Below are 22,055 nucleotides of genomic sequence, written 5' to 3'. Positions count from 1 at the left end.
CACTGTACATATGCACAGATGTGCCAAGCCCATAGGACACTTTCAGGATCCACACCGGTCCCCAGCAAAAATCAAAAACAAAAAACAACGGAGCAAGTCCGAGGGGGGGGGGGGTGTAGAGTAGATGGTAGAACCGGCATGAATGTTGGGTACTAAGGGCTGAGCATGTAACAGGGATGTCTGAGGGGACCAAACAAAAAAGATTTCAGCTGTGACATCATAACACTTTACCCACAGAATAGAGCAGTATCATTGAGTGATAGACTTTAGGTGTATTTATTTTTGTTTGCCAACTGTGTATGTGAAATGATCCTTGGTGGACCTGTGGACCCTTCATCCATGAAGTAGGTCATAAGGGCACTGGCAAATACACTACCCATGGATTGTTTAGCCGGTCAACCAATGTCTTTTTTGGAGATGGAAGGAAACTCTAGTACACACAGAAAACCTATGCAGATTTGGAAATTGCAGAGAAGATGCAAGATCACACGGTGTAAAAGGAGTTCAGGATTGAACACTGGGCCCTAGAGTTCTGATGCAGAAATATTAACCTCTTAACCCAACGCTGCTCATACTCTTGCCATTGTTGGTATCTGGACTTTAAATAAATCCCCAGAGATACCCAGAAGTAGTTTACTGTTTAACAGACTTAGTGAGCATTGCAGTCACATTGTGGTGTAGTTGCTGTCATTATAATCCATCTCTCCAGAGTAGATTGTTGACAGTGGTGTGTGGATTGTATCACTGCTCTTTGTATCTTTCCAGGCAGACACTTTGGAACTGATAACCCAGGGGCGCAGGTTCCTTCTACATGCTCTCTCCAAATGTCCTAAACCAAGATATTCAAGCAAGAGTCAGGTGAGTTAACTGTCGAGTGTTGATATGGTGTTACAGTGAAATTTATTTAGCAGAATGCTGCTCCACAGAAATTGAAGTATAGATTGTTGTGTCTATTTGTATTTAAAAATAATACTTTTTTTATTTCTTGCATCTAATTTGGAAATAGTTATGCTACTCACCTCATAATATGCTCTTACAGGGGGTGCTAATTTTGTGTTTAGCCCCGTGTTTTTGTCTATTAACAAGGAGTAGCAGAATATCATAAAATTCAGAATGTTTTAAATAGTGTAAAATTATGTTATTATATTATTATAATTATATTATTTATTATTGTATTATACTATTTAATTATAATTATTTTTTATTTTATTAATTATATTTACACCCACCACCGAATTCATTCAGGATACAGCATTCCCCAACTCTGATTAGTGATCTTGCAGGACTTGGTGTTGCAGGGGACCAAAAAAATAAAAAGATTTCAGCTGTGACATCGTAACCCTTTGCCCACAGAATGGAGCAGTATCATTGAGTGAAAGATTTTAGGTGTGTGTGTGTTTTTGCTATTTGTGAAGCAGAAACCCAAGGCTTAAACTATCCAGCAGGCTTCTCCCAGTGAACATAGATGGAGATCACATGTTTTTATGCCAAAAAAGGCAGAGCTTCAGTCATTATATGAAAAGAACTAAACTACTCGCCCCACTGACTTTGGTGATTTCCAACATCTTAGTCTTTTTCAGTCTGTCTAGGTTGAGTAGCAGATATCCTGGTAAAGAATTCAGGCCTCAGCTTACCAAGGTACTTCTCCAGTGGATTATTTGACATCTCAGTGGCTCAGGGATTTCCCAAAGAACATTCAGGTCTGACATCAGGTCCCCTTCTTCATCCTCTCTCCTTTTTCAGGTTAGTCATTTGTTTTCTGAAACTCCTATGCTTGGTGGCATGTGCACCCTTCATCTCATTGTTTGATATTGCAAGTAACAATGAGACAGCACACTTAGTCTCCAAGCCCACCATTTTTTTATGTCACTTATACAGTTTGTATATCAATCCCAGCTTATGTTCTAAAAAAACTTCCAACATTCAGTATATGAAGCACTAAAGCTAAATGTTCTTGTGGCCAACAAATGAGCCAAAACACACTAGAGCATCCCCTTTGGTGTCTGTTAGAGGAGCACTGCATGCATCACTGCCTAAGTGCCAACAGTTCAACCCAGTCCACCACAGATGTAGAAGGGTGAAATTCCTGCCCCAAATTGCTATCCAGTGGATAGTGATGACTAATGGCCCAGCGTATGGTTTGGCTAGAGGGCCTCATATATGTAGTTCAGGGTCTTTGAGCACTATCAAAAGCCCAAAGAAATGGAGGGCAGGACTTGATCACATCATCCTGGAGAATAGCAAGTTTAAAAAAAAATGTCCCTTTAGTTACCATGTGTCATAGCCTTGTCAACTAATGAACACTCAGGCTTCCACCTGTCTTGATGGTGAAGGTCCCAGAGAAGGTGTACATCTGCCTTCTACCTTGGAGGGGATACCTCTTGGGGTATAGACATGGCCCTTCCCCTAGCTAATCTACCAAAGCATAATTCAGCCTGCTTCTGTGATTTCAGAGAGCAGCTGTTTGAGCCACTTAGTTTCTCATATATGAAAAACAGGCAACGTAATATTGCCAAGACTGTGCATTCCTTTGAACTTCGTTTTCCATGAACAGCAGGTATATTGCCAATATTTTAACTAAAATGTGGCAGCTTATGTCAAATGACAGGGAGATGTTCAGAAAACTTGGTGCCCACCCCAGGATTGTATATAAACGTGGCACAAGCTTTAAAAATCTGTTTGATAATATAGCCCATGCCAATAAAAGAGATATAGGAAAAATGACAAAATGTGGCACGTGCAGTCAGTCCCAAAACATCCAAAATGGTGAAATCATAGCCATGGGCAATAAGAAGATCAAGGTGGGGGGGGGGTGATATAACTGCCCACACAAGGTGGTGTTTGTATTGCTTTATGTAAAAAATGCCTGGCATTTTACACTGGAAAAACTGATCGGAAGTTACAACAATGCATCTATGAGCATAAGTATGACATAAGGGAAACAAAAAAACACTAATGCTTTATATAAGCATATTATCAATTACACCAATCACAGCTTTTTATTCACCATATTAGAGAAAGTAGAATGTAACCCAAGGAGAGACCCTTTGGATGTCGTGGCACCACGTAGTTAATGACATAATTACCATTCATAGTCTACTGAAAATGAAAGCATATGAGAGGTATACTATATGGTGGCTTTATCTTTATTATTTTTCTTCATTTTTACTATTTCACATTGGTAATATATTCATCTTATTACATGCTGCTTTTTATAAAACATGGGACTTAGTCATATTAGTCTCAGAACATTGACAGCAGGCATAGTAGTAAATGGTATACAGTAAGACTCCTATATGGTAAGGAGTTTCATTAACTATTTATCTTTGAACATAGTGAATTTGTTACATTGTTTCTTTAAAGTCTGAAATTCATTCATGACTAGCAGTGTGTGTATATATAATAAACAAGCAAAACTATTTTCTTAGCGCCCAAAGGAAATATTCAAATAATCCACAAAAATTCTGGCATGCCATTAACCAGGCAGGTATGACCCTAACCCTGAGCAGTATCCTTCCTTCACCAAGAATGATGCCACAATATAGAGACAAGATGATCAGCTTTAACAATTGGCTTAATGTCTGGTGTCATTCAAAGGGGATCCAGTGTCTGTCTGCCTGGGATGACATGCTTGACAAGCCACGCTGACGGCTTGCACCTGTCACCCTGGGATTCCGGATATTGGCTAAGGCTCTTGCCACCCCCATAGTGCCTTTTTAGGCAAGGCTCAAATTCTAAACCTACCACCCTAGAAAACAAAATGGGAAGAAATTGAGGGTAATGCTGCTCAATGCCAGAAGTCTAAATCTCAAAATGCACGCACTCGAGGCCCTTCTCAGTATGGAGAACATCGATGTCTGTGCTGTAACTGAAACCTGGTTCAAGGCTCCTGAGAGCACCCCGGCACTATTAGGTTTTACCTCATATCATGCTCCGGCCCCAAAACCCGGACCACTCCACAAAAGGAGGGTGTATCCATATTCATAAAGGATACTCACACCTCCAGGTTGGTGGCAACGCATGAAGCTTCGGAAACCATCCAGGTGCAACTAACAATAGGCAAAACTGCTCTACAAATTGTAGCATGCTACAGGCCACCCTCTCAAACTCAGGAACCCCACACAGCCTTCCTGAAGACACTGGAGGGTATAAATGTATCTCCAAACACCATCATATTGGGTGACTTCAACTACCGAATATAGACTGGGAACATTACTCAAGCCCTAACTTTCTAGCCCAACGGTTCCTGGAGTTCATAAATTCAAATGCCATGGAACAGCTAGTCACTGTTCCCACGAGAGGAGAAAATATACTAGATCTCATTGTCACAAACATGGGGACAAAATGCTCCACACCGAAGTATATCCCTCATTGGTGAGATCTGATCATAAACTAATCTCACTGGAAATCCACATCCCCCCATCCCAAACAAAAAGACCATAGTGAAGAACTTCTCTAAAGCAAACTTCACACTACTCAAGACTGGTGTGGTATCCTTCAAGGCCCCTGAGTCAGAGGAAACCACAACCCAAGCTGGAAGCCCTTACAAATGCCTTCTATGAACACCTCCAGGACTGCATGGATCAGGCAATCCCAAATAAAACCAAGACTCTTTCCACAAAGGGCAAACGTCCAGTCTGGTGGACCCCAGCCATTAACAAACTTTACAATAAGAGGAGAAAGCTATTACATGATAGAACAAAATCCATAAAAGGAAGTCACCCCTGATCATTATTAGTAAAAAATACGAGCACTCATAAAATCAACTAAGGCCAATTTTGAGAGAAAAATTGCCATGGATTCAAAGGACAATCATAAGGCCTTTTTCAGCTATGTTAGGAACCGGGGTGGAAACTCACAGATATGCTCAGAATTAGTCCAAAATGATACAAAAATCACTGAACCCACAGACATTGCCAACATACTGGCAGACAGGTTCAGTGCAAACTTCACCCCTCTCCCCTAAAGGAGAGATAACTATCCCAGCCGAGTGTAGCCTCCCGGACATCTCAAATGCAGGTGAAAGCTGCTCTCTCTAAAGCTAAAACACAGCATCAATGGGACCGGATGGTGTCCCCGGCTGTGTGCTACACGAGCTAAATGAGGAATTAAACCCGCATAAGGCAGCTGTTTAATCTCAGCCTTACCACAGGATACGTGCCCAAGGAGTGGCGTGACGGCAACTGTGGTCCCACTCCACAAAGGTGGCGCCTCACGGACCCTGGTAATTACCGCCCCATAAGCTTAACAAGTCTAGTCTGCAAAGCTATGGAGAGGATCATAATGGAGCTCATAAACAAAGATATAGGGGACTTGCAGACATTGGACCCGACCCAGTTTGGCTTTGTCAAGGGAAGATCATGCCTTTTGAACTTGGTCGACTTCTTGAAATAGTCACCAAGGCCATTGATGAGGGAAAGGCAGTCCATACAGCCTACCTTGACCTTGCAAACACAATACCCCACTCGGGTATTGTAGAAAAACTTACCAGCTTAAATGTAAACCCATATGTCACAAGATGGGTTGCAAACTGGCTTAAGGACAGAACCCACAGGGTTAGAGTTGCTGGCGCTGTGTCAGACTCCAAGCCGGTCACAAGTGGTGTCCCACAGGGCTCGGTCCTTGGCCCCTATTGTTTGGCATCTACTTCTCAGAAGTACAGGCCAACATGGGAGGACTTTGGCTGACAAAGTTTGCAGATGACTGCAAACTGGGCGCCATAGTGGAAAGTGCATCGGACACTGATATCCTTCAGAAGGGACTCACGGAAACAGATAGCTGGTGCCAGAGCCATGGCCTGAAGTTAAACGCCAAAAATGTATAGTCATACCCTTTGGGAAAAACAAGGTAACCCCAAGCTACCATATAGGTGGCAATCCACTAAGCACAGAAGAGGTTATCAGGGACCTGGGGACCCAGGTTGACAGTGGCCTTTCTTTGACACTCACATTGCTAAAGTGGTTAGAAAGACCTTCTACATTGCCCACCTGATCATGAAGGGATTCACATCCAGATCTAGTGAGGTCATTGTTCCCCTGTACTCTTCACTTATCAGACCAATGATCGAGTACAATGCCCCATTCGGGATGTATCTCACCCGACATCTGCAGCAATTGGAGAGACCCCAAAAGTTCCTCACCAAAAGGATAAAGGGACTCCAAAATCTGTCATATGCTGCCAGATTGAAGAAACTCCAGCTCTATTCAGTCGCATACCGTCTGCTCAGAGGTGACATGTGCCTGACATACAAGGCCATGTCCAACCCGGAATTAATGGACATGCTCCACCTCAAAATCCAAATCCACCAAAACCACTAGAGCAAGCGACTTAAACCTTAGCACGGATATAAATAGGACGTGCTGGAGGGATAGATTTATCACTCAGAGACTCCCTATGCTGTGGAATAAAATCCCGGTCCATGTGAGGCAGAGCACCTCGCTGACGCTGTTCAAGAGAAATCTAGACCTGTGGATGGGAGATCGTAGGTTTACCCCGGGAATCATCTCTGGGTCACTGCTGGACAGAGGCACAACAAACTAATGGGCACAGTATTTTTTCATATAAGGGGTGGCGTAAGCCACAATAATTTGGGCTAGGCTTATAAATGCCTTAGGGCAGATAGCCTAGTATAAACCTATGAACCTACTAAAGCCAGGCAAAACCACTACTTCAGCACCCAGCTCTACTAACAATACTCTAGACATAGCTTCTCAATTTAATAACCATTTTACTAAATCCATCTTAGCCCTGTCCAGTCAAATAACCAAAAACAGTCTACCTCAGTCACAACCTAACCTATCCCACATCTCCCCCTCTTTCAGCCTATCACCAGTGCCCACCTCATCTATCAAAAAACTCCTCCTAAAACTAAAGCCAACCACACTGGCAGCTGATAACATACCTGCTGCATACCTAAAAATGGCTAGTGACTCCCTATCATATCCTGTCTCCATCCTAATCAACTGCTCCATACTAGAATCCTACATACCCAAACTCTGGAAAGTATCTCACATCATTCCTCTCCATAAAGGAGGTAATTCTTACGAATTCTCCAACTACCGACCTATTGCCATCCTTTGCCCCTTATCCAAAATTCGTGAGAAATGCATCCACTTGCAAGTGATGACATTTCTTAACACACACAATCTACTATCTACCACACAACACGGTTTCCGTCCACATCACAGCACTACCACAGCCCTTCTATCCTTCACTAATCATATAAACCTTCACAGGAATGATAACAAACATGTATCAGCCATTTTCATAGACCTCACAAAAGCATTTGATATGGTCTCCTACTCCATTCTACTAGACTCACTAACATCATTATCCTTCACCTCCTCTGCTGTAGCCTGGTTCATAAACTACCTATCTCAAAGGCAACAATCAGTCCAGTGGAAAGGAACTCTGTCTACACAACTTCCAACCACCATAGGAGTCCCACAGGGCTCTATACTGGGCCCGCTATTGTTCTCTATTTTCACAAATAACCTCAATAGCTCTACACAACATGCCGCACACATACAATATGCGGATGATTCAACCCTGATCTGCTCCGCCTCATCTCCCACCACCCTACATACACTCACTCAAGATACCTTTAACTCAGTAGAAAAATGGATATCAGGTATCCAACTAATTCTAAATCCCAAAAAGACAAAACTGCTACTATTTACCCCTGACAGATGAAAAAAACCCTCTCCTTTACCATAACATCTAAGGACGGCACCACCATCTTCTCTTCTAACCACACCAAACTTGTGGGTATTGAAATAGACAGTAATCTCCACTTTGATGTTCACATCTCACATACCATAAAACTAGTACACAAAAAAATAGACTTCCTATACAGGCATAAGTCCTTTCTCTCACAAAAAGCAAGAGTCACTCTTGCACAAAGCCACCTCCTCTCACCTCTATTATACGCAGCACCAATCTTTACCCAAATCAGACAATGTGACCTAGACAAACTAGAATCATGCTACAATAAAATAGCTAAGTTTGGCACTAACTGAACCTATAGAACCCATCACTGTGCTGTACTAAAAGAACTAAAATGGCTTGAGCTACCACAGCTATTTATCACCAGCTGGGCACAGCCTACAATATTCTCAAATATCCTGAAAAAAAATCCTCATTATCCAACCTACTTACTGTCTGTACTGCAAGCCGGTGCCTAAGATCCAGTGAAATATCTCTCCTCTCCATCACCAAGGCTAACAATAAGGCAGGGGAAAGCGCTCTACTCCCAAACTGTTGCCAGAAATTGGAACTCTCTTCCCCTATCCACTGCCCACTCCACATCCATATTCACAAACTCCCTCAAATTGCATTTTCTTACTACCTGGTTATGCCCTTGTATCACATAACCCTACTCACACTGTTATTAACTCCCCAAACTCATCTCTGATCCCCTGCGGGCTTGTCATCTGAAAGGGTACTTTTAACTGTAGAATCTTACTTGATATATTTTCTTCTGTTACCAATGTATAACTGACATTGTCTTTTTACCTATGTTCTGTATCTTCTTTTACCTGGAGTGTTTTATTAATTTCTTGTTATATTACTATACTCAGCATATATGATAAAACCTGTTTTGTGTATTATTGCTGGATGTACTGTAACTGACATCTTTTACCTATGTTCTATATCTTCTTTTACCTGGAGTGTTTTATTAATTTCTTGTTATATTACTGTGCTCAGCATACAATATGTAACCTGTTTTGTGTATTATGCTGGATGTACTGTATTTGTATTACTTGATGCTGGAGCTTTTCTGCCTGGGCCTCCGCTGAAAATGGACCTTGTCCAGTCGGAATTTCTCGGTTAACAATTGTAAAATAAATAAAAAAAAATAAAATAAATAAATGGTCATTTGACAGTTTTTAAATTATGTGATGAAGTCTTTTTATAATGGGTGAAAGCACTTATCTTTTGGTTGCTTACAGTGCTTTTATGAGTTCATAGTTGAATAAACTTTTCTTAACCATTTTGCAAGCCGTGTTGCCCTAGTTAGATTACTTGTGTGTGTGGTTCATATACCAGCTGACATGATTGTGAATATGTAGGGTGTCTTTCAACAGTCCTTTTCTACAACAATTGATTCAGGAACTCTGATTCAGATCTACCATTATTTCTGTACACCTTCCAGCCATTTCCACTTATTCTATTCTTCATTACTAAATTCAGATAAGGAAGGGTAAAACCTATTCTCTTCTCCTCATGATGGCTGAGAGAGAGGTGTGGTCTCAGGCTTATTTTCTTCTCCCCATGGTAACTGAGAAGGATGTGGTTTCAGGTTTGTTTTCCTGTCCCCATGGTGGCTGATAAGGGTGTGGCTTCAGGCTTATTTTCGTCTCCTGATGATGGCTTAGGAAGGTGTGTGGTCAGGCTGTCATGTCTTTGGTGATAAAAGCAACCATCCCAATTATAGCCAAGGAGGTCCCCATTGATTTTGAAAATAGACTCCACCTCCGGGCTTGACTCATTTTGTAGATGCTTTAATCCTGCTATATCTCTCTTCTGGGGTATCACAAATAATTGAAGCTGCCAGGAAGTATTCCGCCTGACATACGTACTCTGTCAACTGGAAGAGGTCCTCCATTCATGAAAAGTGGTGCCTTTTACAACTCTTTTGGTAAGTCTGCAGGTGGTTCTGTCTTATCCCAGACATCTGTGAACTTCATTTCATTGCCAGTCATGGTATATTTGTTAGATATTTCTGCCCCTCATGATCTTATGGAATGGAAGTCTGTGGCCCAACGTTGGATTGTCAAGCAGTTTCCTAAAAAGGTTCTGCATCTTTGGTCATCTTGATCTGACGTTTGACAGGCTTTGACTACCCCCTGTTCATATCCACTGATTCAGCAGTACTAGTTCATTTCTTGGACTTTTTTTTTTTTTTTGGTAGTAGCTTGATAAAGGCCTTTATGTTTAGGAAATCTTAGCTGGCCTTCGCAAGGACCAGATAATGTTTAGAACCAGTCCATGGCTTCTTCCAAAAGTGGTATCAGAGTTGCCCTTAAGCTAGTCCATTCATCTTCCTTTCTTCTTAGGATTCGTATCCAGTTTAGAAAGGGTCTTGTCTACTCCTCTTCACCATTATCTCATGTCTTACCTGGTGGTGTGCATGAGTTTGAAGGTAGAAAAGCTGCTCTTTGTTCAAGGGAGGGAAGAGAGTCCATGGCTGCCAACTTAACTCCTCAGGTGAACTGCTGACTGCATTATTTGTTGACATTAGACAGTGGTCAGTCTGTTGAAAAATGCCGTAGTCCAGGGTCACTCCAGTAGAGGCATATCTTCTTCCATTACTTGCTCCAAAGATGTCTTTATTGCTGATATCTGTGTTGTGGCCACAGTCTTTGGTGCACAACTTCACTGTGCATTTACTGTCTGCATGGTGACTCCAGTAATTGGTACCTCTCCTCTTGAACTTTTTCTTGCCTGTTCTACTGCTCCTTCCTGATGGCTGTACTACTGGAAGTTCACATAACAGACCCAACAAGGAGAATTTCATCAAATATCAGTTATTCAGCAAGAGGGCCTTCTTTCATAAGTGACAGACACTCCTTTACAATCTTGCTGTAGTTGGACAACCCTTCCATCCTGCACCTGCTGTTGGAGATCCTTATAATTTTAGCAAACATGGCTGTAACCATCTTATAGATTCATAGGTGTGTACTAGGCTAATGGCCCTGGAGCCTTTACAAGTCTAGCCCATAGGATTACCCTGGCATCATGCCACCTGACCTTAGTTCCCAGTGCCTCTGTCGAGTAAAGCCACTGGAGTGATCCCTGGGGTGAATTTTCTATTTCCCATCCACTCATCAAGTTTTCCCTTGAAGAGGGCCAGTGAGGTGCTCTGCTTGACATGTATGGGGAAGTCTGTTCCATAGCATGGTCAGTCTCCGGGTTATGAACCTGTCCCTCCAGCATGTTGTGTTGATTGTGGTAATGAGGTTGAGGTCTCTGGAGTGTGTGGTGCGGAGGAATTGGTATTTCTTTAGATGTAGCATTTCTAACAGAGCTGGGTCAGACATGGCTTTGTAAGTCAAGCAAAGATTGCCTCTAAGTAGGCAATATGAGACAGAGAATAGTTGGAGTTTTTTGAGTCCGTCCATATAGGACAAATGTTTAAGACCTAGGATCCTCTTTGTGAGATACTTTTGTGGCCTCTCCAGGTGTTGCAGGTGTTTAGTGAGGTACATGCCAAATGGGGTATTGTACTCTATGATTGGCCTAATGAGGGAAGAGTAGAGGGAGACAATGACCTCTTTCCTGGATGCAAAACCCTTAGTAATGAGATGTGCCACATAGAAGGACTTTCTGACCACAGTGGCAATGTGGTGGTTGAAAGGTTGTGGTCAGCCTGTGTTCCCAGATCTCTTATAACGCCTTCTATGTTCAGTGGACTACCATCAATGGGGTAATTAATGGGAACCAGGTTTTTCCCAAAGGGAATGACACATTTTTTGGCATTGAGCTTAAGGCCATGGATCTGACAACAGTCATTGGTCTCAGTGTGGCGTTTCTGTAGGATGTCAACATCACTTGGGGAGTTAATAATAGCTCCAACTTGCAGTTGTCTGCAAACTTTGTCAGCCAGAGTCTCTTCATGTTGGCCTGGACTTCAGAGAAGTAGATACCAAACAGGAGAGGACCCAGGACCGAACCCTGTGGGACTCCACTCATGACTGGTCGGCAGTCTGACTTGGAGTCAGCTACTTTCACACTGTGGGTTCTACCTGTGAGCAAGTTTGCACCCCACCTAGTGAGATAGGGGTTGATGCCTAGCTTAGTGAGTTTTTCTATGATTCCTGAGTGGGGAATGGTATCAAAGGCCTTGGCCAGATCAAGGTAGGCTGTATGAATCACCTTTCCTTCATCCACAGCTCTGTTGACTGACTCAACGAAGTTGGGACTTCACCTTATTCTGTGTCAGTTTCCTCCTCCTGTTGTAGAGTTTGTTTATGGCAGCGGACCACCAGATTGGCTTCCTTTTTTTTGGAGGAGAGCATCTTGGTTCTGTTGGGAATGGCGAGATCTATGCATTTGTGTACGTGTTCGTACAGTGCATTGGTGTATGATTCGGTGGTCATGCAACTATTCTCCACTTGCATGGGTGCCGTGAAGTTAGCCACCTCTGTTTTTAGAAGCCCAAAGTTAGCTTTGGAGAAGTTTTTCATGGTGGTTACCTTTGCGGGGGGATGTGGATTTCCAAGGTGATTAGTTTGTGGTCAGATCTAACCAGGGAGAAGTTGACTATTAGTGTAGAGCAACGGTCACCCCATGTATTGGTACATGAGTAGTTTTCCCAGTTAATGGAGGGGTAGTTGAAGTCACCCAGTATGAGAGTGTTAGGTTGGACCCTAATATTCTCCACAGTGATTAGGATCGTGGAGTGTGAGTCTTGGGACATGGTTGGGGACCTATAGCAGGCTACGACCTGAATCACTGTCTTTCCCCAATGTTAGCTGCACCTGAAGTATCTCAGCTGCATTATGTTGGGCTACCAGTCTGGAGGTGTGTGCATCCTTTATGAATATGGAAACACTACTACCTTTGGAGCTTTGGTCCAAGTTCTGGGGACAAAATGTGTGGAATGAGTTATAGCCTGGTAGTGCAGGGGTTCTTTCTGCTGCCTTGAACCAGGTCTCTGTTACGGCACAAATGTTGAGGTTCTCCATTTTAAGGAATGCTTCGAGCAAGTGCATTTTGAGATTTAAACTTCTAGCGTTGAGCAGCATGACCCTCAGATTGGATTTGTTTGTAGCTGTTACGGTGGTAATTTGATCTTTGGAACACCACCTAAAAAAGGCACTATAGGGGTGGCAAGAGCCTTGGCCAGCATCCGGAAGCCCAGGGGTGACAGATGCAGGCCACCTCTGGCAAAGCATCGAGGTCTGTCAATCATGTCATCCCAGGCAGACAGATGCTGGATCCCCTTAGAATGACACCAGAAACTTAGCCAATTGTTGAAATAAGTTTCTGCTTGTACTGTAGTATCATTCTGGGTGATGGTTTAATACTGGTCAGGGCTAAGGTCATACCCGCCTGGGCTGCATAATCTGAGAGCTCCTCCATGTCTCTTTTCATGTAGTCCAGGGAGGTATGTCTCAGGTCATTCACTCACACATGTACAATGACAGAGTCATATTTGTACCTGTTGTTGAGGGACCTGATTGCGTGTGTTATGTGGTGGATACTGGCACTTGACAGGCAGCTGACTGTTACTTTCTCCTTATTCAACCTAGTGAGTGGGACATCAGTGTGCCTCACTATCGAGTCACCTATGACTAGTTTGCTGGGCATGCTGTTTTGCCTTAGGGGCTTTGGTTGAGTGGCACACAGTTTAGGAGAGTTATGTGTCTCATGATTAGTGTTGTGTTGTGGTGGTCGAGTGCATTTCTGCCTTGGAGGTCTCTGCTGTTTGGGTAGATTTTTATTGAGAGCCTCCGCAAAGGTGGGTGTGTGGTTTGTGTTTTTTTGTGAAGGCAGTGCTGGTGTGTGTTCTGGAGGGCTATGTGTTCCATGTGGTGTGGTGCAAGTGTTAACCTTCTCTTCTTGACCAGCTATTCCGGTCTTGGCTGGAGAGTGTGTGACTTCCAGTTTGGAGATATAAGTGCATCTCTCGCACGTCTGAGTGTTGAGAGATAAGAGGAGAGGGTTGTCTGTGTACATGAGGCAGTTGCTACATTGCCTCAGGATGGCCAAGTTCACCAGGTTAATAGAAGAAAGCTCAGGGAACTGACCTTTAGACATGCCTGGAGGGGTGGGCATTAATAATAAGTACTGGAGCTGTTTCTTTGTAGAACGTTTAGTGCTGGTAGGACTTTTGTGTGCTACAATAATTGCTACAAGAAGTCTGGTAAAGTACTAGACTAATAAGCTAGTAAAAGTGCAGGAGAGGAGAGAACTAGTAGATCTAGGGGAAAACTTGAAGAGAAGACTTTAGCACCACTCAGAAGCTTACAAACAGTCCTGGATACAGCAAGTCTGTATTTGGACTAGACTAGTTACAGGAAAGGTGGGATACAAGCGCAAACACAGGCTTTTAAACCAGAAAGTTGAAAGAGATGGAAAAACTGCCCAAACGGGCAATAAGCTACAATTTCTGGGCCAGAAACCACTCCTTTTGTGGTGGATTAGCTACCTAGTGCTTACCACTCCCACTGATAAGCTAGAAGGCTTCCCTCCAACACAGACAGGCTTGGGGTGGGATCAGAAGCTTACATACTGTCCTGGATACAGCATATCTGTATCTGGACTAGACTAGTTACAGGAAAGGCAGGAAACAAACTTAGATTTTTTTTTTTAATACAGAAAAGCAGCTAAAAACAGCACTAAAACATTTTAAGTGCGGTGCAAGCTAGCACACTTGAGTGTGATGGAGTATTAAAGCAAATACAGTTTAAATAAATGCAATTTATTCCAAATGTATTCTGAACTAAATTCAGTTTTTCAGAAATATGAGGGATGTTGCGAAGCGAGCTTAAACAGTCTCAGAAATGAACCTGTCACAAAATGCAAGCGATCCACAAATGTTAAGACTCCGCATATTTATTGTTCCAGAAACAAACTCTGGATAAGCGCTTTCACTACACATAGCTTCATCAGATCCTTTTCACAGTAACTAAAGCAGGACCTTACACATATATAGCAAATAAACCAATTAAAACAATTAAACAGTTAACATCATTATGATTAAAGAAAAGTATTGTATTTAAAGTGATATGTTTAAAAAAGTGCATAAATTTATCCTAGGCACTTTTAAAAATATTACATAGAATAATTTAACAAACTTGATAAAAACTATACTTATAAAATATATGTATAGTAACTATACAAAAATATATATGCTAAAACAATTGTACTCAGTAGGTACAATGTATAGATATGCATGTCTAAGTATTACATATATGCATATAGTCTTGTATGTATTATGCATGCAAACTTAGATATTACTATATTATATATAAGGCATGAAAGTCATTTCACATTCCTCCGCTGTCTTAATTTGGGTTTTATGGAGGCTATTTCATTGAGCCCAGACCCTTTATCAGCTCTTAACATAACTATCCATTCACTTTCCTTACTTTTTTAAACATATCACTTTAAATACTTAACATTTGTGGACCGCTTGCATTTTGTGACAGGTTCATTTCTGAGACTGTTTAAGCTCGCTTCGCAACATCCCTCATATTTCTGAGTGCTTTATTTATTACTTATTGGGACAGTTGCGTTTACCAGATTCAACGGTGGTGTATTTTTCTTGTGTAAATTCAGTTTTTGTTTTATTCAACTATGAAAAGTTAAAAAGTGCCAAAAATATACTTATCAACTGAGAAGCACACTCAATCAGAACACAGGGAGAGTCTAGATTTTTTTGTAGTAAAGTGGAAAGGGCGAAAGGAGGAGTAGAAAATAATTCAAGGTTAAGAAACTAAGTGGGTTGGCCTTCTCAAATGTTCTCTTTGTATTAGGTAGCATGAGCTAATGACACTAGAGTGGGAGGAGTGTCCCTGATCAAATTTACAGTAGGGACAGGCAACTGCAAAGCCACCAAGTACAATATCAAGACACCAATGGGGGGGGGGGGTGAGAAACTAAATCAGTTATATGATACACTCCTTGGCAGAAAATCAGAGAAAACAAGCAGATGTTTAACAAATGGAGAAATTTTCCAGTTAATACCTTACACACAGTGAAACTAGCTAGAAAAGTTTTTCAAACAGTGTGACAGTAAAAACCTTATTTATCAGCCCCTGTGAGGCAGACAATTTTAGTACAACCGTGCAGATTAGTTTATAACTATAAAATACCGTAAAATGTATGCAGCAGACAATCAAAGTGTTATAAATATCTAGAATAAGCAATAACTAGTAAAAATATGCAAAAAACAGGCTACTTAATGTTATATATCACAGATCAGAGTTTTTCTCAGTGCCCCACCTCCGATTAGCTGTGTGTGAAATGGCAGAAACACTCACAAGGTAACTTCTTAAGTAACAGAAGGCTGAAACCTGAAACAACTTTAAAAAAAGTTCGAAAGAACCAATGAGGTGTTACTCCAAGTCATAGTCTAGGTAACCCCAGTCAGCCAATGACTATAAAGACTACACTCTCACTGAAGTGTAAAATAGCTTTTGCTAAACTAAGATGGCCTGGAAAATGGGCTCAGACACACAGCCTCTGCAAACAAAAAAACTAGGCCCAGAAACACAATCCTGAATATGGACACTGCTACAGCTGCTACTACCTACACTACTTAGGCAGAAAACACTACAAAAATTGAATCCTAATATTTTTTCTTCATTTGGAGGAAGTGTGCTTGCTCAGTCCTAGGAGAGAAGTGGCAAGCTCATGGACAAAAATGCTCTGTCAGTGTGGCCAGTTGCATTAAAGCATGTGCCAGAGAAGAGTATTCACACCTCTGAGCATGGGAGCTTCATAGAAAAAAAATGCCAAATTGGTACAAGAAAAAAAATGAAACCCAGTCATTGGCATTTCAGTGATGGTCCCTATTGTTATAACTAGTCACAATCAAATTACCAGACAAGACTCCTGCCCAAGTTGTCTTTACTGTCTTGAGGTGGATCACAGTTTTGTTAACTGTTGATAAAGCACCAGTTGTCACAAATATAATCTTGCCAGTTGACTGTGAAGAAGGGAAAAGCTTTTGGCCTTGTTTTGTTCTGAAGGATGGATGTTTTTGAGTTTTTTTTTGTGTCGAGTCATGTCAGGATCCTCCACTCAACCCATGACAAAAATTTAAATATTGAAGCAAGGGAAACAGAGGAGGGCAAGGCCTAACCTTCCTAGAGCTACATTTGGTGTTCAACGTGCTTCTCGCATTTGCAGGAACCAAGTATATTTTGTCTTTCTTTTTAAACCACGTTTATAAAATTTACAGTATGACATCAGTACACATATACAGTTAAAGAAAAATACAGACTGCCGTAAGCCTTTTTCATTAGTTTTCTGAATTATAAATTTCTTTGACAATTATCATTCACTCCAACATTATATAAATTGCTCAAGTCCCGCTTTCCCTTAAAATTCACTTATGAACATTATTCTGCATTTATTGTTACCAAAATTTCCATTTATTTCTGTGTAATTTGCTTCTTCTCTTTTCTAAATTTCCTATCTCCAGTTTTTTTTATCTCCATTACAATGTTCAGTACTTCAGTCAAGGTTGGGTTAGATTTTGATTTCTGTTTTCTACTAATTGCTTTTTGGCAGCCAATATATATTTAGTGAGATCTTACTGCGTGTAAAAAAATTCAGATCCTATATCCAAAAGAATTGGTTCTTTAGTTAGTCATTTGCTCCCCAAACATTTCTGGCAAAGCACTTTGTTGTAGTTTTAAAAATCTGTTAATTTGTTACACACCAAAAAAAACATGTTTCTGTTTCATAGGTAAGTTCTAGGCTAGCTGTTCTTGAGGGCCACTTCAAGCCTATCCATTTTCCTTTTTTGGGCTTGAATTAACCTGTCCGATTTGGTTAGAGACTGTACTTACAGGTTCATAGGTAAGTACTAGGCTAGCTGCCCTTGCTGGCCATTTTAAGCGTAGCCAGTTTCCCTTTTTGTGCTCAGAGTAACCTATCCCATTTGTTTGTAGATTGATCTTACCCATCCCATGGTCAATAATTGTATATTACCTCTAATGAGAATAATTGGGATCATACCATAGATAATTTGAGGGGACCGATGAATGTGATAAAGCATTTAGGAGCTGCATCTGCCCACTGGTAGTACAGGGTACAGTCCTGGGAGAAAATTTCTGTTTCACATCCATAGATCCAAGTTGCAGTTGAATATAGACAGTGATGTTCTGTCTTTCCCATCACACCTGAACAATTGATATCTACCTGAGAAAAAACTCTCTGAAGTCTGCTTGAGGTATAAAGTTACTTGTGTAAACACTTTCATGCAAAAATCCTAAATGTTCTAGACTATTTTTTTGCATACTTGGGAGCCGTAGAGATGTCTTCCTACTGTTTCTTTGTATGTTGCTTTTCCGTTATACGTATCATATAATATTTAATATAGCCTACTTTGTTGTGTCTTTCGGCTTTTCCCGGTTAGGGGTCGCCACAGCGGAACTCCGGTCCGCTAATGATTGGCAGTAGAATTTTACATGCTGAGTTGCCAGCTCTGACGCACAACCTTCAACAAAGGTACGCCCATTCATGCATGTCTCCACACAGAAGGCACTTTAGCTGAGAATCGAACAGGACAACGTCTTACTGTGAGGAGCAGCTGCTAAATAAGATAATTTAATATAGCCTACTAATTAATTTTTTTATCAGCTGCTCCTGTTCTAGACGCAACTAAAAACTCACAGAGCTGGTCTTTCACTTAGCATCCCCTTATCTCTTTGTCTTTGTCTTCCCTACCAGGAATTGATGGAGTCTAGACAATCTCCAACCTGCAGTCCAAACTTTGTTCTGGCCTCATTCCACCCTATTGCCTTTCCTTCCATAGTTCTTTGTTCCCAGTACCTTGCTTCCTTTGCTAATTTTCTTTTATAACTTTCAGCCCCATGTTGCCTCCCTACTCACAGTCATTCCTATTGGCAAAAGCTCCTTTCTCCATTACTGTATTGCCTTAGTTCTTAGAATAATTTCATCTACTTTATAAATATAATAATCTGGTTGTTGCTATTTCCTTAAGTGCCTGCATCTAAAATCCTGCTTGCTCCTTATTACTTGACCTACCTCACCATTTCATCTTTGTGCCTTTCTACCTTGATTTTGTAACCTTCTGCTTGTGTTATGCATATGAGCCTTAACTGCATCGCTCTAAAGTATCCCTTCAAGTCCAGTAGTCTAAAACCACATTGTTCTGTGGAAAGAAACAACTTATCTTTCACAACTCTTGCCCTCTTCTCCTTCCCAAAAAAATCCTTCAACTCTCTGTTAATTATAATCCACAAATTTTCTTCTGGTTGATAAACTACAAATGAACTGTATATAAAAGTAAGGAGACTAGAAACATTTTCACTGCTTATGTTGTACTATCTATAACTATAACAAAGAGCTTCCAGCTTCTCAATGTTTGCATTATCTTTTATTTGGTATCTTCCCACACATCCTTAGCTGCCATAATAGAATCCTTTTTTAATCCATGCACCTAAAATACACAATCTTTTCATGTCCCTATAAATATGGGTATTACTGAACCATTTCACGTGTTGATACTTAGTTTATCTCCATAGCCTTTGCTTTATCTTCATTTATTTTGTACCTTGAAAAGACTTGAAACTGTCGTAAAATGCTCCACAAAACTGAAATGTCCTTTTCATGAGTTATCAAGTGCAAAATAATCTCATCTGTGAATAAAGATAACTTTTCTCAATTACTATACCAGTAATATCTTTGAATTTGTGAGTTTCTTATTGTCTTTGCGGGTAGCTCTAAGTAAAAAGCAAATAAAAAAGGGGAAAGAAGACACCACTGCCTAGTTCCTCTGTTCAAACACAGCTTTACAGAGAGAAACCCCCTGCCACCTTAATTGTTGCCTTCAACCCATCATGCATTCTCCTTTCAGGGAACTCAAATGCTACTATTGCCTTACTCATAAAATCCCAGTTGACTCTATTGATGCTTTCTATGTATCAAGAGATGCCAAAGAGCAGCATTTACTTACACACTGCTTCTCTGAAACATCATTGTTTTATGATCACCTTTGCCATTTTCATAGCTATATAAACACTTCATAATCATGGTCTAAAATTGAAATTGGTATACCTGAAGCTGAGTCTGAAGGGTCTTTACCCTATTTAGGTAATGCAGCCACCATAGCTATATTCTAAGATGCTTGTACCATCTCTCTGTTGAAAATATTGTTAAACAAAACCTCCAAGATATTTATCAGTCTCTTCCCCCTAACTTCCAAACATGCACAGGAATGCCATCTGTTCTGGAGACTTCCCTGTTGATTGACTATGCAGCACCATTTTTTATCTTATCCCTTCCTACCTTAACTATGAATTCTTGAGCTTTATCTTTCTCTCACCTTGTTATAGTTAAGGCTTTCATATGTTTCCATTTGTGCCTTTTCTTGATTTCCCCATTCCCTTGTTTTAAACAATTTTCAACTTTCTGAAATATCTCTATCTGTATAGGAGCTATGGTTAGTTTTCTTGTTATAGGTTCTCTAAGTTTGGCAGTAACTGTTTCTGCTTTATATCACCTAAGTCATTGAGTTAAGAATTTCTTGCTCTGGAGTTATCAAACAATACCCAACAGCATTTTTTGAAACTCATGTATGCTATCCTTATACTTTATTTTCCCTTTAACGCTCAATGATTGTCCCTCCTCTTGTTCTGTGAGATTCCCTTTCTTCTGCAATATTTTAACCTTTGACAACCCTTCTAAATAATTCCTGTTACTTTTTCCCCATAGTGCTGGGCTTATTCTTTGCTAGTGAGAGCTCATGACTGCATCAGCCATCTAATCAAGCAGAAGATGATGGGACAGAAGGAGATATGCCCTTGGCCCAAAATCTGGAAGGCTTTATCCCAGGGTTCTTGCACCAGCCAGTGCCATGTAAATGAACTGTCCTTCATGGCTGACCAATTTGATTCTAGGGAGCAGTCCCTTATGTTAACCTGTATCAACTGTATGTGTGAACAAGAGCTCCCCTTGGAGCTGTGCAAACTCCATTAAGGAGGTTTCATTGGGTTGTCCTACTCCAGGGTCTGAGTCTTAAACTTAGACCTCAACAAATGCTTCATGTCTTGTGTGTCTTTGAGCCCCCAGGTATGTGAGTCCACCCTTAGTGAGTTTGGAATAAAGCACATGACATCTTCACTGCAGGAGAGCCACCCCATCCCCCAACTCCCCCCCCCCCAGTGAGTACCACCCTTAGCTGGTCCTGTTTGAGCACTGAGTCACAGTTCCCAAACAGCTAATATCAGTCACATATTTTCCTTCACCGAGTACCTCATGCATGATTACTCCCTGTAGTATTGGGGGTCTCAGCACTACCTTGCACTCTGGTCCCTATTGATAATTCTTTCAATTTTTTTTTTTTTTTTACATACAGGGTATGTGAATTAGTCAGTCTTGAACCTTTTTCAACAGTGACTTATGCAAGTGTAAATGCAACATTTATGGACACTTTAGAATAGCTAATTTACCAGTATTTTTTCTTCTTTTTTGTAAAGATACAGGGATTATATGCAGACTCTACTCAGACAGTAAGCAGAGATCTGCATTAAATACCAGGCTCTGCAACTGTGAGCAGAGATCTTATCCACTGAACCATCATACTGTCTGAGAATGTCTAGACCCACCTTCTTTTGAGATGGGTAGAAATAGTGAGTCCACCAACCTGTCCCACTTGCAAAGGACCACCCTCACTTTAGAGATACCTTTAGATCTGTGAGGCAGACAGATTGGCCTTGATCCCCTATTTTTTCCTCCCAGATGCAACCGGTGGTATTTCTTGGAAAAGAAGCTTGAGGATCCATAAATGAGCTCTCCCCTAGCAGTGGCCATTAAGGATACTATTAAAGTACTCTGGAGGTATCGTGTTTCTGCCTCCTCAGCATCCCTAAGAAGGGAAGATGGTACCTTCTGCCTGAATAGACGTATAAGGCTTTGGACAAGTGTGGAAGAGATCTTGGTTCTCTGCCTTTGATTGTTCACATCATGCCTCCCAAAACCAGTCTCACATGGTTAAAAGGTACTAGCTAGATAAAGTTTAAGGATCTCCTGGATTCTGAGTTGAATGATAACATTCTTGAGACTGTCTCTACAGCTTGTTGCCTTGTTTACTGCTGTAATATTTGCTGTGCTTGTTTCAGGGTTGTCTCCGATGCAGACCCCATTACTTTTTGCTCTGTGCACACCTTCACCAAACTTTGTTTCAACCATGACTCAAAGTTGGGCTGTGTTTGGGAAGTCAGTATTCCAGGACTTAGCTGTCTGATCTCTGTGCTTATGTGGTTTTCCATCTCCTTCTACTCTGGTTACTACTTGTGATACAACTCAACCAGTACCAATCAGCAAAAGTCCTCAGTGTTGGACATACGCCT

General features: G+C 41.1%; 1 protein-coding gene across 2 annotated transcripts in view; it reads left to right on the top strand.

Moving 5' to 3' along the window:
- Positions 1-22,055, top strand: part of FANCA (FA complementation group A) — a 2,214,801-nt gene that overhangs the window by 2,150,573 nt on the left and 42,173 nt on the right. For both annotated transcript variants that reach the window (XM_044081851.1, XM_044081852.1), the window contains exon 43: positions 766-858. In XM_044081851.1, coding sequence (XP_043937786.1) covers positions 766-858 — 93 coding nt within the window. The remainder of the gene's footprint in view (positions 1-765; positions 859-22,055) is intronic.

The sequence above is a fragment of the Protopterus annectens genome, chromosome 8.part1 (genome assembly GCF_019279795.1).
Source record: "Protopterus annectens isolate FY-2018-M chromosome 8.part1, PAN1.0, whole genome shotgun sequence".
Taxonomy (NCBI): Eukaryota; Metazoa; Chordata; order Ceratodontiformes; family Protopteridae; genus Protopterus; species Protopterus annectens.
Note: the sequence above shows the minus strand (reverse complement) of the source record. Positions and strands in the feature narration are given on the sequence as shown.